The following is a 14,930-nucleotide window of genomic DNA, read 5'->3' on the forward strand; positions in this document are numbered from 1 at the left end:
CCACTCTGAACAGAGAGAATTTTAGCACCAAAGGATAATGGCCCTTCTGGACAGATCTGTATTGTGCCTTTTGCAAGCAATGTGAAGGTCAATTTGTATCAAGGCCAAGTGGTTTATTTACAATGATAAATCTAAGGAAATTTCACCTCCTGAAGAAGCAGAGCCACCTCTCCCCCTTCTCCCGGGTCTTACAAATTGGTGTTCGTGGAGTTAAGAGATTAAGCCAAGAATTATCCAAAAAACTCAACAGCACTAAACACTGCAGGAAATCTGACAGCATGATCCGATAGGATGTTTCACTGCCATCTTTGTTTTGCACCGCTTGAAAGAAAGTTAGGAACAGTTAGCCCCTTCCTGTGTCACCGTGCCATCAGACAGCACACAGGAAATTGGTCGTGTTGGACCTGCAGCCTCTGGCCAGCTTCGGCCACCGCACACAGTGGGTCGGGAAGAAGCAGTTTGCAGTGAAATGTGCCCAACAGCTTTCCAAGTTCTAGTCGGGGCACTGCGTGGGCCGGGGGAGGGGGGCACTGCTCTCGTCCCCCAGCGGGGTGGGTAACACAGCAGCCCACATGCCTGCGGCCTGCGCGGGGTCCCAGGGGCGAATGTGCCAGGCAGGCAGCATTGAGATGTATGTGAGGACCACAACCTTTACAGAAAGAGCCTCTGGCTCCCTGTGAACCATATTTATTTACTTATTTTTGGTGTTTTGAGACAGGTTCTCACTGTGTAGCCCAGGCTGGCCTTGAACTCACAGCAATCCTCCTGCCTCAGCCTCCTGAGTGCTGAGATTATAGGTGTGTGCCACCACACCCAGACATCCTAGAGATTTTAAATTGAAATATATCCGTACATGTAAAATGCATGGATAGATCAAATACTTCCAGATTTCTTTGGATCTTTTTTTTTTTTTCTTTAAAATGATCAGTTAAAAAGCAAAAAGAGTCAAAGTGATACCCAGTGCATTGGGCGGTGGCAGCAGAGGGCACTGCGGGACCTCACCAGGACCCTCCCCCACCCAGTGCCAGGGAAGAAAGGAAGTGCACTTGAACTCAGCCCCAGGCCCGCATAGGACCCCTCGAGGAGCCCTGGGATAAAGGCCCTCTCCCCAGACGCCCCATCCACGGACCCAGTGGCTACATAGACCCCGATCTTTTATTCAAAACATGAACAAATCCCTCTGCCCTTGGGAGGAAAAAAACAACCTGAAAGAACGCTGAAGTGCAGGGTTTCAGCGGAGAGAGAGGAAGACGGGGTACTGTGTTCTTTGGCACCTCTTTAACAAGCTCACCGTGAAAGCCCACTTCGGGGTTTAGTCCCCAGTGAACGCAGCTTTCTCAGGAGGAATCAAACAGGGTCAGGAGATCAACACTTCCTTGTCTCCCCAACCGAGCCTGCGGCGTGTGTTCCGCTTCTTCGCTCACAGTCAGTCCTCCAGAAACAAAGACGAATGTGGCTCTGCCTGTGGTCACAGCATGGAGGTCTCGCGGGGGCGCGGCCGCGGCTCAGGTGGACTTCTCATTGTCCTCGCCCGACTTCTGCACCCGGGAGTACTTTTTGCAGGACGACTTGAAGCAGCCAGGAGGCCAGGACAGCGGCCAGGAGAAGGAGCAAGGGATCGAGCCCTGGACGTTCTTCTCAAAAAAATAGAAGATGGGAAACCACCAGGCTCGGGACAAGAAGTTCGTCTGTGAGGACACCTTCAGGTTCTGGGAGGGGAGGAGAGAGGAGAGAGGAGACATCTTTGGTGACTTGCACTCAGGCTTTTCTTTTGTTGTTGTTGTGTTGTTTTGTCGGAGACAGGGTCTCACTCTGCAGCCCATGCTGGTCTCCAACTCACAGCAACCCTCCTGCCTCAGCCTCTCAAGTGCTGGGACTATGGGAGTGCGCCACACGCCCATCCTCAGGCTTTTCTTAATTAAGTGGTCATGCATGTCACTTCAGACTCCACGCCACGGGGGTAACTGTGGTCGCCCTGAGCCCTGAGCCCTAGCTCCTGGCCCTGTCTGAGGCGCATGTGCTCTCCACCGCCCGCCTGTGCAGGAGGAAGGCAGCTCGGGATGCACAGGGCGGTGGGTGGTGTTGCACGGCGTCTCCAGGTCGGGCGCACTCAGGGCAGGGGAGCAGGAAGGAGCGCTGGAAGCTAAACCCTGAAGAGCCAAGGTGGGAATCTCGGTGTGGCAGGGCCAGAGAGTCTGGACGGATGCGGTAGGAAGGACAGAAAGGGAGGCTGCAGAGCAGGAAGCAGAACTACCGAGCAAGCTCAGGAATCACGCAGCGCACCGAGAGACACAGCCCCGGCTCACAGAGCTGCAGACAGCGCTGCGCCAGCCGGCCAGCAAGCCCACCCAAAGAGCATCACAGCCCCGCCTACTCCGCCCCCAGAACGCAGCAGGGTGGGGCGGGAGAGGTCCACTGGGCCTGTGGAGGGAGGAGGAGTGCAGGAGGCTTCCCGGAAGCGGTGGCATCTGAGCAAGCTCCGTGAGAACGAGCAGAAGTCCAAAAGGCCATGCAGGGACAGCAAGAAGCAGAGACCAGGAGATAAGGGGGACAGCCACTAGGCCCCGATCTCCCAAAGAGGTGCTGTCCGTGGATCCCCAAGATACCTATTTTGCCTGATTTTAAAACGTAGCCGCCATCTGGCCCTCAAAGTTTTCTCCATCCTGTTCCCTCTGCCACCCAGGGCTGCCACGGACATGGGAGGCTCCTCGGTTCTGATCTAGCACACGTGTCCTGCGGTCCCCATACACTGTCGGGCGCCTCGCCACCTCTACCCCTGCACGCCTGGCTGGCGCACTTTGCTGGGGGCAGAAGTCCGGGTGCGGGGATGAAACTGCACACCTGCTCTCTACAGGGCGACTCCACCAGGCCACCCGCACCGCCTGCACGGAAGGGGCCTTGGCCCAGGAGAGGGGAGAAGGCCCCAGGACCCGGCTGCTCTCACCTTCTCATTGGCCATCGAGTGGTACCACCAGAACAGCCGCGTGGTGACATAGTACGCAATGATCACGTCGATAGTGTAGTGCTCGTGCGCTACGAGAATGCAGATGATCCCGGCAGCGCTCAGCAGCCAGCAGATCAAATGATACCACCAGAAGTGCCTCGGTGAATCTGGACGGCAGAGAAGGCACAGTTAGTGCGAGCCCTGGCGAGGGACTGGGTGCCACTGCCGAAGTTTGCTCAGGGGGCGCGGCCGCAAGGGTGAGGATCATCAGGGGCCGAGGGTGGTGAGGACGAAGCTGCCGGGGGAGGGAGGGGAGAGAATCATTCATTGGTCTGGCTGGACTGGCCCATGAGTGACACCACCAGGAGCAACAGCGAAAGTCAAAAGCAAAGGCTGCTATGAAAAAGGGACAAAGGGACCAGGGAGGAGGCAATCGGGGTTTTCAACTGACTTTTCTACACGTGCATTTGGAGGTGAGGGCGGCACTGTGGCGAGCTGTTTCTTGTGTTTTCTTGAGACAGGGTCTCGCCCAGCAGTGCAGGCCAGCCTCAAACTTGCGCAATCTCCTGCCTCAGCCTCCTGAGTGCTGGGATGACAGGTGGGCACCCCCACAAGTGTTCCCGACTCACCATACACTTAGTATTAACAGAGAGGCCAGTTTCTCCGGGCAAGTTTTATACGCCCTGGTGATATTTGTAGCACTGTGAGAAGCCAGCTCTAGGAAACCCACAAAATGGTCGCAGTCCCATGTTTTCACGTGGCCTCACAACTAAGTGTCAGTCCCCACATGATACAGCACAGGCAAGGAGTCCGGGCTGACCATGGTGGGAAGAGTAGCCCAGCACTCAGCCCAGGTCTCTGCGCAACGATGCTGCCCCACTCAGACGGCGACTGCTCAGGCCCCAGCGAGGACGGGGAAGCCCCGTCCACGTGCAGAATTCACTGTGAGCTCGACTCAGGTTTACGTGTTACAGACTTGCCGTTTTCTCACCAAAAATTAGAAAACCCAAAACAGAACTGTTTCCGTGTTACACGCCAACTTACACACCTTAAAAACTGCCCAGTCAAAAACGTGTGCTGGGGGAAGAAAAACCTCTCTTTGTCACACGTGACCTTCAGCAAGTATAAAATTCATCCCAAGTTTTGAGGCTACTGCTGAGGTGGCAGAAAGGACAATGAAAAAGATGCCCTGCTCATAGGTCAGAGGCCTCCTCCGGGGGATTCTGTAAGAAGCACAACTTCCGTTTCCACAGATTGCAGATCAGCCCAGCGTGGCACCAGCGCTCCGCACTTGGCCTGCTCAAGCCCGGCCCCGATCCTCCGCAGGCTGGGGAGGCACGCAGCCCAGCCACTCTCCGCTGACACCAAGAAGGACAGGGACGGTCCTGCCTCCATCGCAGGGGGCCACAATGGTTAAATAAGTTAACTTGCATCAAAGGCTTAAGTTATGCCTGGCACAGAAGTAGGGCTGCTCTCTAGATGCCATTATTATTGAGTTAGGGTCATGCTATATATTGCCCAGGCTGGCCTCAAACTCGCAGCAACCCTCCGGCCTCAGCGTCCTGAGTGCTGGGATTGCTGGTATGCGCCACCATGCCTGACGTAGATGCTATTATCTTTACGGCACTTGGTCCTAGGTATTTTTAAAAACTGGCCTTAAATGTCCTGGTGTTTTCTTTCTGGTTTTCAGTCCCCCTGCTTTTTTGCTCACACGCAGCCTTCTTCCCACCTCATCCTCTTCTATCTGCTTCTCATGCCCCTCAGGCAAGAGAGCATCTGCAGCTGGAGGTCCCCTGCCCTGGAGAGCACCTGAGCTCCCATGCAGAGAGACGCTCCCCAAGCAGATGGGAGTTGGCCGCCAGGACCCGGCACACATCCAGACCAGGGCTGGTGTCAGAAAGGAGCAGCTGGATTGGAAGAGGCGGCCACGCCAGTCTGCAGAGCTCGGGGACAGGGTGCACAGGCGGCCCTGACGCCAAGGTGCATGGCCCGGCTTCCTACCCATGTGGGGTGATGCCAGGCCAGGAGAGGGCCCCATCTGCACCGAGGTGAGGAGAACCAAGCTGACCCCACACCCACGTGCCTGGGCACCCACAGTGGCCAATGGATGCTCGCTCTGAGAAGACAGGCACTGCTGCAGGGACTGGGCCTGGTGGCCACAGCTCATAGGACTACAGGGGGGACCTGTGGGCAGCTAAGACCGAGGGCAACCTGACACCCTGACACCAGTAAGGGCTCCAGAAGACACAAGGTCTGCACCAGGGAAACTGTGATGGATCTGAGGCTTGGGCGCCTCTGCCATGGTGTCCTGGCCACGTGTCCCCAGAGCAACTGGGAAGGGGCCCCTGGCCAGGGCAGGGCAGGGATCGCCAAGGGAGTCAGGCAGGACGAGGATGGAGTGCTGGGCAAACGTCTCGGAGCCACTGCGGCGGGGAACTGGGTTTCTTTGTGCCAAACCCTGCCGCTATGCTCCCCCAGCTCCAGAGCGAAGACGGCTTCTCCACCTTGATGTTCACTAACAAGGGAGGCAGCTCGTGTTCAGGGCTACAGAGGAGCCACGGCCAGTGTGCAAATGACAAATGACGAGCTGAAGTCACACGCGCGGGCACGCCCAACGTTCACTTCTGAGTCTCACACTCGTGTACCCCAGCAGAACCAGGGCTCGGTGGCTGCACACCCTGGGCCCCATCCACCCGCCGGGCGTGAGCGGTCACTTACACTCTTTGATGAACAGATATAGCAGCGTCATGGTCACCGTGTGGCCGCTGAAGAGGAAGTCGCCGCACAGCATGTGTGACCCGGTTATAGAGAGTCCACCGCCAGAGATCAGCCGGAGAATCCGCTGTATTTTGGCCTGCGAGTCCCCATTTAGCTGCACAACACAGGGAGATTGGGAAGACGGGTTACAAGCTGCTAAGATCATGGCGTGGGCTGATTTGCAGGACCCCCTCCCGCATCACCCCTTTAACCTTAAAAGCAAAACAGAACCCAAGGAGAAGTTCCTCGCCCAGATCCTCAACATTCCAGTGGCAATTTTTATGGACACATTTTAAATTATTTACTGCGATGCTAATAATACCTTTGGGCGGTGCTGTGTCCCTGGGCAAAGCCTTCAGAAATATTAATAACCAATGACTTCACCACAGCTATGCACCAAAAAGCCCATCAAAGCTGCTTTCTTCCTTTGTGCAGAGGAAGTGAGGGTGTGGGACAGGCAATATTTGACCCTGCTGCAGGCCACACTATCAATGTCTCCTGCTGCTGGGGGCCACGTTGTAAGCGGGCAGTCCAGGTACGAGTGCAGCTGGATTCAGGTCTGACAGGAACGTGTGCAGTTAGAAAGTGGAGCTGCAACTCATTAAATAATTTACGTAGGTTTGAAAATGATGAATTAGGAGTGGACCAGCAGCTTTAAAAATCAATAGCTCTGATCAGGAAAACACCCATCGAAACCTATGTGCTGCGGTGGAGGCCAGGTCAGACCAGGCCAGGGTCCCTGGTCAAGGGACAAAAGCCAGGAGAAGCCGCTGCAGGGAGGAAGGGACATCGATGGGCAAGGGCAGGGGTTTCAGGCAGTGGCCAAAAATATATGTCCTGTCTGTAATTCCAGCACTCAGGAGGCTGAGGCAGGAGGATTGCCATGAGTTTGAGGCCAGCTTAGACTACATAGCGAGACCCTGTCTAAAACAAACACAAAAACCAAAAAACCCTGAGAACGAGGTGCTACATATAACACAACCGGATCAGAGGTCAGAGGAGGACCTGGAGACTTCAAAGAAGCATCACATGCTTCCCAAGTGTGCAGACCGTGGGCAGCATCACACAGCTCACTCCGGGCACGCCTAGGAAGACACGTCACAGACTGCGCCACCCCCAGCCACAGCCCTGGTGCCAAGGGGAAAGCGAGGCAGCAGCCTCATCGGATCAGCCGCAGGCCGAGGCAGCGCTCTGGCACGAAGTTTGCCCAAGCCATCAACACTGCGCTCAAATAACAAGGGGCGCACTCTGCCCGCCACTGTGTCCCCCCTGCAAGGGACACGTTATTTACTTCAGATCCATGCTGCTGCTCTCCCTCCACTCAGGAGGCCCAAGGGTGCTGGCACAGCCTGAGGCAGGAGCGCTTCTGCCAGCGGCAGCATCACCCAGGGTCCGGGCCAGCAGAGGTCCCAGCAGGCTCGGAGTAACAGCAGTGCCACCCCCTCTCACTGAAACCTAACCCTGTCCCCGCAGAGGGGCCCCGGTGTCATCCCAGCTTGTGCCAACAGGCGGGAAAAAAGCAAGGACACCTCCAAGTTTGCCTCAGGAGTGCTTGTGGCTCAGTTTCCCCTCACACACTGGCCGAGGTGGCTTCTGAAAACTGCGTCTTGCAGGAAGAGCAGTGTTTCATCTGCTGCCTGTCATCCCCGCCATTCACCCGCACCCGGCCCAGCGGCCTCCCTCTGTGGCCGCCACTGCCCAGAACATGCCCTGGACTGCCCCACGGTGTTTATGATGCTTCCACCTCCTCCCTGCCTCAAATTAGCTTCACTAAAAATCAGCCCATGTTTAAACTCAATGTGGACACAGTTTTAATTATGGACACCGTCTACTTTGATGGCTCCTGGAAATTACACTGCTCCATCCACACCTACATTTGGTGAGGGGGACAGCCGGCTGCCAGGACCAGGACGGCTCTGTTCTTCTCTCACCTTGGGCATCTGCTCAGGGCGCCCTGAAATATGTGGCTGGGCTCACACCTTCTCCCTGGGGTAAGGGGGCGCGGTCTGCATGCCTCTGCTTCTATAAACCTGGGCTCAGGGCCGGTGAATGGACTCTATATGGAGAAACTTTGGCTCCTGCCTGGGTGGGGCTCAGGGCCCAGCCCCCCGCCACCTCCCAGCTAGAGGCCGGCCCAGCGTCCAAAGGCTAGAAGCCCCGGGGGGACCCTTCTGTCTCAAACCCACATCCAACTTGTAAGCACTTTCCATGGGTCCCACCTTTCACATGCATCTGGAATCCGATGACTTTCTGGCTGGATTTGAACTCAGCCTGAACTCCAGGCTGGCGATCCTCCTGCCTCAGCCTTCCAAGTGCTGAGATGACAGGTGGGCGACCCCACACACGGCCTCCCCTGAATCCAGCATGACACAGCTCTTTTCTCACCTGGCGCTCTCACCCCATTCCTATAGCTCCTCCCACCCTCAATCACCCCCATCCCCAGCCTTTCCCCGGGGTCTTCGAGCAGCTGTTCCTCCTGACCCGGCCAACTCGGCTTGTGGCTGAGCCTGTCACTCCTCACCCTCACAGAGCAGAAGCTCAGGGTGGCTTTGTTTGGGTTGCTCAGTGCTGGGACATGAGCTCAGTGCTTGTAGAATGAATACGTGAATGGAACAGTAACTCAGAAGGTGAAAAAGCAGAGTCAAAAGCCAGGCCTGGTGGCGCACACCTGTGGTCCCAGCACTCAGGAGGCTGAAGCAGGAGGATCGCCACAAGTTCAAGGCCTGAACTACATAGCAAGACCCTGCCTCAAAAAAAACAAAAATCAGCAGAGTCAAGCAACGGCAACCGTCAGTTAGCAGAAAACAAATCTGTATTTACAAAGATGTACATTTTTTCAGAAATACACTCTAATTTCTTCCCCATCTGAACATTATAGCAAGCAGCTGGATTTCAGCGGGGGAGGGAGGGTGCACGGAGCAGGCTGCTGCCTCATCCCGTGTGGGCCGCGCCTTACCTTAGGGGCACACTGGATGTGGGTCCCGGGCACCGGGAGTGTGGTCACATACATGGTGATGCAGCGGTACAGGTACAGAGTCCCCAGGAGGAAGAAGAACCGGCGCCCCACGATGGACCTGGGGGGACAGTGGGACAAGTTGGCCGGCGCCCCTGCTTGCTAGGCGGCAGGAGGGGAGACACACAGGCCGGGGCCCCAGCACCAGCCCGGGGCCCTGGAGAACTCAGCAACCTCTGGGTCTTCAGTCCACTCGCCAGCGGAGAGGCCCCCACGAGACACGGCAAGGTGACAGCTGCAGCCGCCGGCACCGGGAAGCCGGCGACACGCAGTGCTGGACGCACCGGGAGACACCATGGCCTCTGAACTCGAGCCGGGTGAGCACGGTGCCTCTGGGCCCGACAGAGAGGCGTCTCGACAACCTGTTTTCCCTGATGAAACATTTTCAGGGAAATCCGATTTGAAGATGGCCAAGGTGGCCTGGGATATTTGAGGACATTTCCTAGGGAAGCCAGAGATGGACTGCTGTCTTTTATTCAGCCTTAATCAAAAAGGCAAAGAAAACATACCCAAAAATGGAAGTGCGAGGTTTTGCTCATGTATTTTGCAGTTTCTGGTAGAGAAGGCAGCGCGTGTGCACTGCGGCCCTGGTCATAATAGCCAGGAAACACGGCCAGCTGGGCGTGGTGGCGCATGCCTGTCATCCCAGCACTTGGGAGGCTGAGGCAGGAGAATCACTGTGAGTTTGAGGCCAGCCTGGGCTACACAATGAGACCCTGTCTCAAAATAAAGTATGATTTCTATATTTTGTGCATTAACTAAAAATAAATTTAAAACATTAAACAGATCAGTCAAGAAAGAGGCAAAAAAAGTGAAAAAACCCCCAGTGGTGACTCTGAGGCCACTGTCCTCCAGGAGAGGCTCCACCCAGAGCGTGTGGGTGACAGGCAACTTAGGGCAAAGCGGCTCTTCAATTTTCCCCAAGTCTGTGGTTCTGACATGGGTCAAAGTCTAATTCATGTCGGTGGTAGGGCTTCTAATTTTAAAAATTATGTACAAATGCATATTTAGCTGCCTGTCACCAATAGCTATTAAGACTATTCTAGGGTTTCTGGGATCAAAAAAAAAAAATCTAGTCTGGTAAATGAAGTATGTCTTTATTCCAAGGCTTGCTGCACCGACGCTGCCTTTTCTTTTTGTATTTTTTTAAATTTCAAAACAGGGTTTCACTAGGTAGTTCAAGCTGGCCTTGAATTCACTATGGAGCCCAGACTAGCCTTAGACTCAAAGGGATCCTCCTGCCTCAGCCTTCCCAGGGCTGGGATTACAGGTGTGCACTACCACACCCAGCCTGACTTCTTCAGTACAGAAAAGGAACAGGGGATCAACAGTGCTGCGTCCCTCCCCTCTACTAAGGGGGCAGCGGTTCACCTCAGATTTGAGCAGACCCCCAGCAGCGCGCTCAGTCACCAGATAGTAAGTGGGAGTGACAAGGAGTCTGCTGCCATTTGTTCCAGCACTGACTGCAGCCCTCTAGGGGCAGAGAATGAACGTAGGACACCGTGCTCCACAGCCTTACTTAGGGAAAGAATGACTGCTAATGTGTTTTTTCCCATAGCTTTAAAACGTGTTTTTGAGAGACAGAGACAGACAGACAGACAGGTGAGACAGAGAGAGACAGAGACAGCAGAGACAGAGAGACAGAGACAGGGAGAGAAGAGAGGAGAAAGGGAGAGGGGTGGGAGAGAGAGGCTTTCCCCACTGGCATCCTCCAAACAGGTTATATGAATTATTCCACCAGGCATTAGAGCATATGGCCTGATTCCACTGCAAAAGTAAAAAGGTCGGGGTGTGGTAGCACTGCCTGTAATCCCAGCACTTCGGAGGCTGAGGAAGGAGGATCACTGCAAGTTTGAGGCCCGCCTGGGCTACATAGCAAGACCCTGTCTCAAAAAGACAAAAAAACAAAAACGAAAAAGGTAAATCAGTATGATTTGCAATTGAAATGCCAGACAGCTGTCACTGCCAGGCTGGCCTGTCCGGCCCCTGGCCCTGCTGCACCCGAGGCAGTTATGTACGTAGTAAGAGCTGTGCCACTGGACAGCGATGAGATAACTGGGTGAAGGCCCACCTTCAGGGTTAAGCCCAGGGACCTCCCAAGCCCTGGAAATGTCTTTCCACATATACATGAAAAAGCTTCCTGCAAATTAAAGAGAAACAAACATCTAGGGGCCCAGCAGGAGCCTCTTACATTCAGTGTCCGTTCCAGATGCTGAAACACTAACTTTCAACAAATACATCCTTTGTTTTTAGTGCAAAGCACACTGCACCGAACAACTGCAGCACTCACTTCAGCTCCGCAGAAGACAGTGGACAGCCGCTTTCGACTCAGACACAGCAAGGAAACATCAGGGGAGCTACACCAGGGAAAGGCTCGGGCCGGCTCGGGCCTACAGGGTTGGTCTGCAAACCCAAAGCGGCAGAGACTGCAGGATCCCCTAGTCACAAGCAACGACCCACAGAAACGGAGGCAACAGGGACTCTCTCCCACAGGAAGGATAATTCCAGTAACACTGAATGCATTTGACCTCAAAGTTTTCAAGCTCAGTTTTTCAAGTCAGCACACATTATATTTCTGAATGTGCTATTTTTTATGGGGAGTATTTTGCTCACACTCCTATTTTATGGCTTCATTAGTAGAATCCTGGTAGAATGCAGACACCTGCGCCAGGGCTGAAGGGGACAGAGAGGCCTGGGGGGAATGGACTGAAGTCAGAACTCAGGAGGAGCAGAAGTAACTGCTTGGGAGTGAGCGCTTGGATCACTCGGATTTGCGAGGATCTTCAAAGCCCAGAGCTCTGCCGGCTGAGCCCTGGTCCCAAAACAGGCTGGAGGGGGTGGGGGGCGGAAGCTGGGCGGGAGGCAAGTTTACTTCACACACCGACACCCAAGCTGAGAGACCCTGCCCTGAGCTGGACCGCCAATAGGAAGGCAAAAGAATCCAACCCTGAGAGCTCTTCCCATGCCAGGAGGGGTCCTGGAATGCTGGCAGGGGAGGCCGGCTTCTCCACTCCAGGCCTCCAGCACGAGCCACAGCCCCAGATGAGGGAAGGCAGGACCCACACCCGGAAGCCATCAACCCTGAGGCACCGCCCCAGCCACAGGCTCTGGCCCCTCGCATGCACAGGTGCTCAGCAAACGTTTACTGAGTGGCAGCTGCATTTACTCTGTGGTGATCCACAGCTTTCTCGCATCGACTGTCTACACAAGACTGCACATTTATTTGGAAAAAAACTGAGAAAGGTCATCTCAAGTTACATATCTGCTCACTTAAAAACCAATCAGGCTGGGAGTGGTGGTGCACAACTGTCATCCTGGCATTCGGGAGGATGAGGCAGGCAGATGGCTGTGAGCTTCAGACCAACCTGGGCTAGGTAGTGAGATACCTGCCTCAAAAAAAACCAAAACAAAATAAAAAACAACAGCAAACCAAACACCCATAATAGACCTACTTACTTGTATCTCAGAAACAACCACTGCGTAATCCATAAACCAAGTAGGATGATCCCGTTCACTTCGGACACAAAGAATGCCCATTTCACGCGGTCAATATAGTCAAAGAACTTGTCCGGGAGAGGGGGGCTGAGCTCCTTGGGGGGCACCCGCTCGTGCACCACGGTGATCATGATGGTGGTCAGGACCAGGCTGAAGAGCGCGTACACCAAGGCGATGCCGGTCTTCCACCACTCCAGGGGGAACTTGCTCCTGGCGTCGGTCGCTATGGCGATCTGGATGTAGTCGGGGTACTTCCGGGCTCCCTTCCGCAGCGCGCCTGCTGGGCTGGGGGCTTTGTCCTTGCCGTCCTTGCTCCCCTCCTCGGCAGGCTCTGCGGGGCCTGGGTAAGTGCTCCGGGCATTGCTGCTTTGATTTTCCAAATCTTCTTCAAGTTTTGCCGTCTCTATGGTATCCATGGTCCTCCAGGCTCTAATGCAAGGAGGACTGGCTGACCTCTGGGTCTCTGTGGAAGTGTGACTTTTTCAGTCCTTCTGTTTCCCAGGTCAACATGGACTCTCAGGATCGCTCCTGTTTCCCAGCATTAAGTGTAGACGGGGCATCTCCTGCTTCCCCTGCACAGTTACCTGCTGGGCTCCCTGACTTCACAAAAGGAAGCCAGCCAGTTGTCCTTCCCCCGAACAATGCCACGATCCCACCTAAAAACAAAGGCAAATTATGGTCACAACTGATGCTTGGCCAATGATCAACCACGAGGAACAAAAACATTCTCAAAATAAGGAAACAGGCGCCAAAGCCACTGGCTCTACAAAATAGCTCACGCTGAGAGTCAGCTGGTTTACAAAAGAGTGAACTGTTTCACCGCTTCTTGTCTCTTTTTGAGCTGAGGTCAGTATAAAAAGGAACGTTTTAACAATTCCCTTTAAATTCCCTTGAATGGAAGTCAGGCCCCAACATGGAAAACGTTCCGCTGGACGCTCACTTTGCTGGTTTCTGACCAAGAAGTCAGAATAAGCAGGAACCTGCCCTGAGCTCCAACTTTCCTTCAGGGGACTGTCTTTCCTAAGAACCTTGAAGAAAAGGTTAGACACCCTGGTAAGCCAGGCTGGGTGGCCCACGCCTGTGATCCCAGAGCTTGGGAGACTGAGGCAGGAGGATCGCCATGAATTCTCTCTCGAGGTCAGCCGGGAGTACAGACTGAGATGAAAAAAACCCAGAACAAAACAAAAAACAAACCCGGGTGAGTTACTTACATGTACTGAATAATTGCTACTCTCTCCATGTGCCTTGTTAAATAAACTGGAGTCTTTTGGCAATAAAGAACAGACTCCAGGGAAGCACATTCAAGGTATTTCCAAGGGTGTTGCCTCAGTTTACCCTTTTATATTCGGGGACGCACATTTTAGCCGAGGAAGGTTGGCATCCTTCAAAGTAACAGTGCAATGCTGCGGAGCAAGCAGGATCTGCTGGCAGGGTAAAACACACCACGGCGGCCCAGGCCAGCTAGCGGCTGACAGCGCCTCCCTCCTAGGGCCGGGGCCACTCACCACACAGACAGGATGCGAACGGCAGGAAGCGTCCGGCCCGGAGCCCCGCAGGCTCCAGCCAGGCTTCTCCGTCGCCTCCTCTTATCCCCGAGGCGGCGCCGCCCAGCTGCTCCCGATTTAGGAGCGGGTATTTCAGTCCCGCTGGGAGCCACCACCTGCGGAGGGAGGGCTGCAAACCCCGCAATTACTCCCAACCAGGCCCGGCACAACTTTAGCAAAATCCCTCCACCATGAAAGGCTGTGGCAGGGTCACTTCAGGAAAAAATAAGCAGGAGGGATAACACCGTGTAGTGACAGCTCAGCCTTTATTTAGGGACAGAAAAGGAAAGCAGTCCAGGCGGCCGGCAGCGTGTGCGGGCAGGGCTGCGGCAACACCAAGGGGCGCGGGGCGTGGCCAGCGCGTCCCCGGCCTACTCTCAGTGTGGCGGACGTGGGGGACTGAGGAGCAGCTTAAGTCCCAAACCACGGGCCCCACTCACAGTGCCTCAGTGTCCCTGCAGACATGGGGCCCCAAGGACCGCGTTGTAGAGGCTGGAGCGACTTTGGAGGGCGCCTGGCCACCAGGCAGAACCAGATGTCCCTGTGGCACACTCTGCTGTCCTGGCAGAGCTGTTCCCACAGCCACTGTCCCTGCCTAGGAGGCCAGGGAAGTCGGCCTGGGGGTGTCACCGACTTCCCACCCCTCCTCCCCCTTGTCCCTCCACTACTGGCACATTAGAGCAGGAGGGGAAAATCCAGTATGGAGCCAGGCGTGATGTTACAGGCCTATAGTCCCAACATTCAGGAGGCTGAGGCAGAAGAGTCCCTGCAAGTTTGAGGCCACCCTGGAAGTACAGTGACCAGATGACTCGGTGTGGCATTTTCACCACCACAGACTCTGACGCCAAGCAGAGGTCTTGCTAGCTATTCTAGGCTGGTCTTGAACTCACTTTGTACCCAGGATGGCCTCTTAACTCACAGCGATCCTCCTGCCTCAGCCTCCGGAGTGCTGAGAAGACCACACCCGGTAGCACTCACAGCTTCTGGCCAAGCCAGTGAACAGATTACCTCAATTCTCCCCACATGTGGTAGCCTGGCTGCCTACCGCAGGCGGCTGAGTTAAACCCCTGTTTCCCCAGTGGACAGCAGGTGGGCTCTATGTCTGCACCAGTTCTAGAACACAGAATGCGGAACGAGAGAAAATCCAATTAACTCCTTTTTCTTTAAGCGGAAGCAC

At 54.9% G+C, this 14,930-nt stretch overlaps 1 protein-coding gene across 9 annotated transcripts in view; it reads right to left on the bottom strand.

Moving 5' to 3' along the window:
• Positions 1-914: 914 nt before the first annotated feature.
• Positions 915-14,930, bottom strand: part of Sgms2 (sphingomyelin synthase 2) — a 45,658-nt gene continuing 31,642 nt past the window's right edge. For 5 of the 9 annotated variants that reach the window (XM_005406207.2, XM_005406208.2, XM_005406210.2 and 2 more), the window contains exons 2-6: positions 12,171-12,865; positions 8,658-8,775; positions 5,663-5,816; positions 2,945-3,111; positions 915-1,709 (exon numbers count right to left, since the gene is read on the bottom strand). In XM_005406207.2, the coding sequence (XP_005406264.1) occupies positions 1,506-1,709; positions 2,945-3,111; positions 5,663-5,816; positions 8,658-8,775; positions 12,171-12,625 (1,098 nt within the window). In that variant the 5' untranslated portion in view covers positions 12,626-12,865 and the 3' untranslated portion in view covers positions 915-1,505. Of the gene's footprint in view, positions 1,710-2,944; positions 3,112-5,662; positions 5,817-8,657; positions 8,776-12,170; positions 12,866-13,420; positions 13,536-13,566; positions 13,689-13,714; positions 13,795-14,761; positions 14,854-14,930 lie in introns of those variants that run through there. The other 4 variants (XM_005406206.2, XM_005406211.2, XM_013505417.1 and 1 more) reach the window with 4 other exon arrangements.

The sequence above is a fragment of the Chinchilla lanigera genome, unplaced genomic scaffold (assembly GCF_000276665.1).
Source record: "Chinchilla lanigera isolate Chin_1 unplaced genomic scaffold, ChiLan1.0 scaffold00095, whole genome shotgun sequence".
Lineage (NCBI taxonomy): Eukaryota > Metazoa > Chordata > Mammalia > Rodentia > Chinchillidae > Chinchilla > Chinchilla lanigera.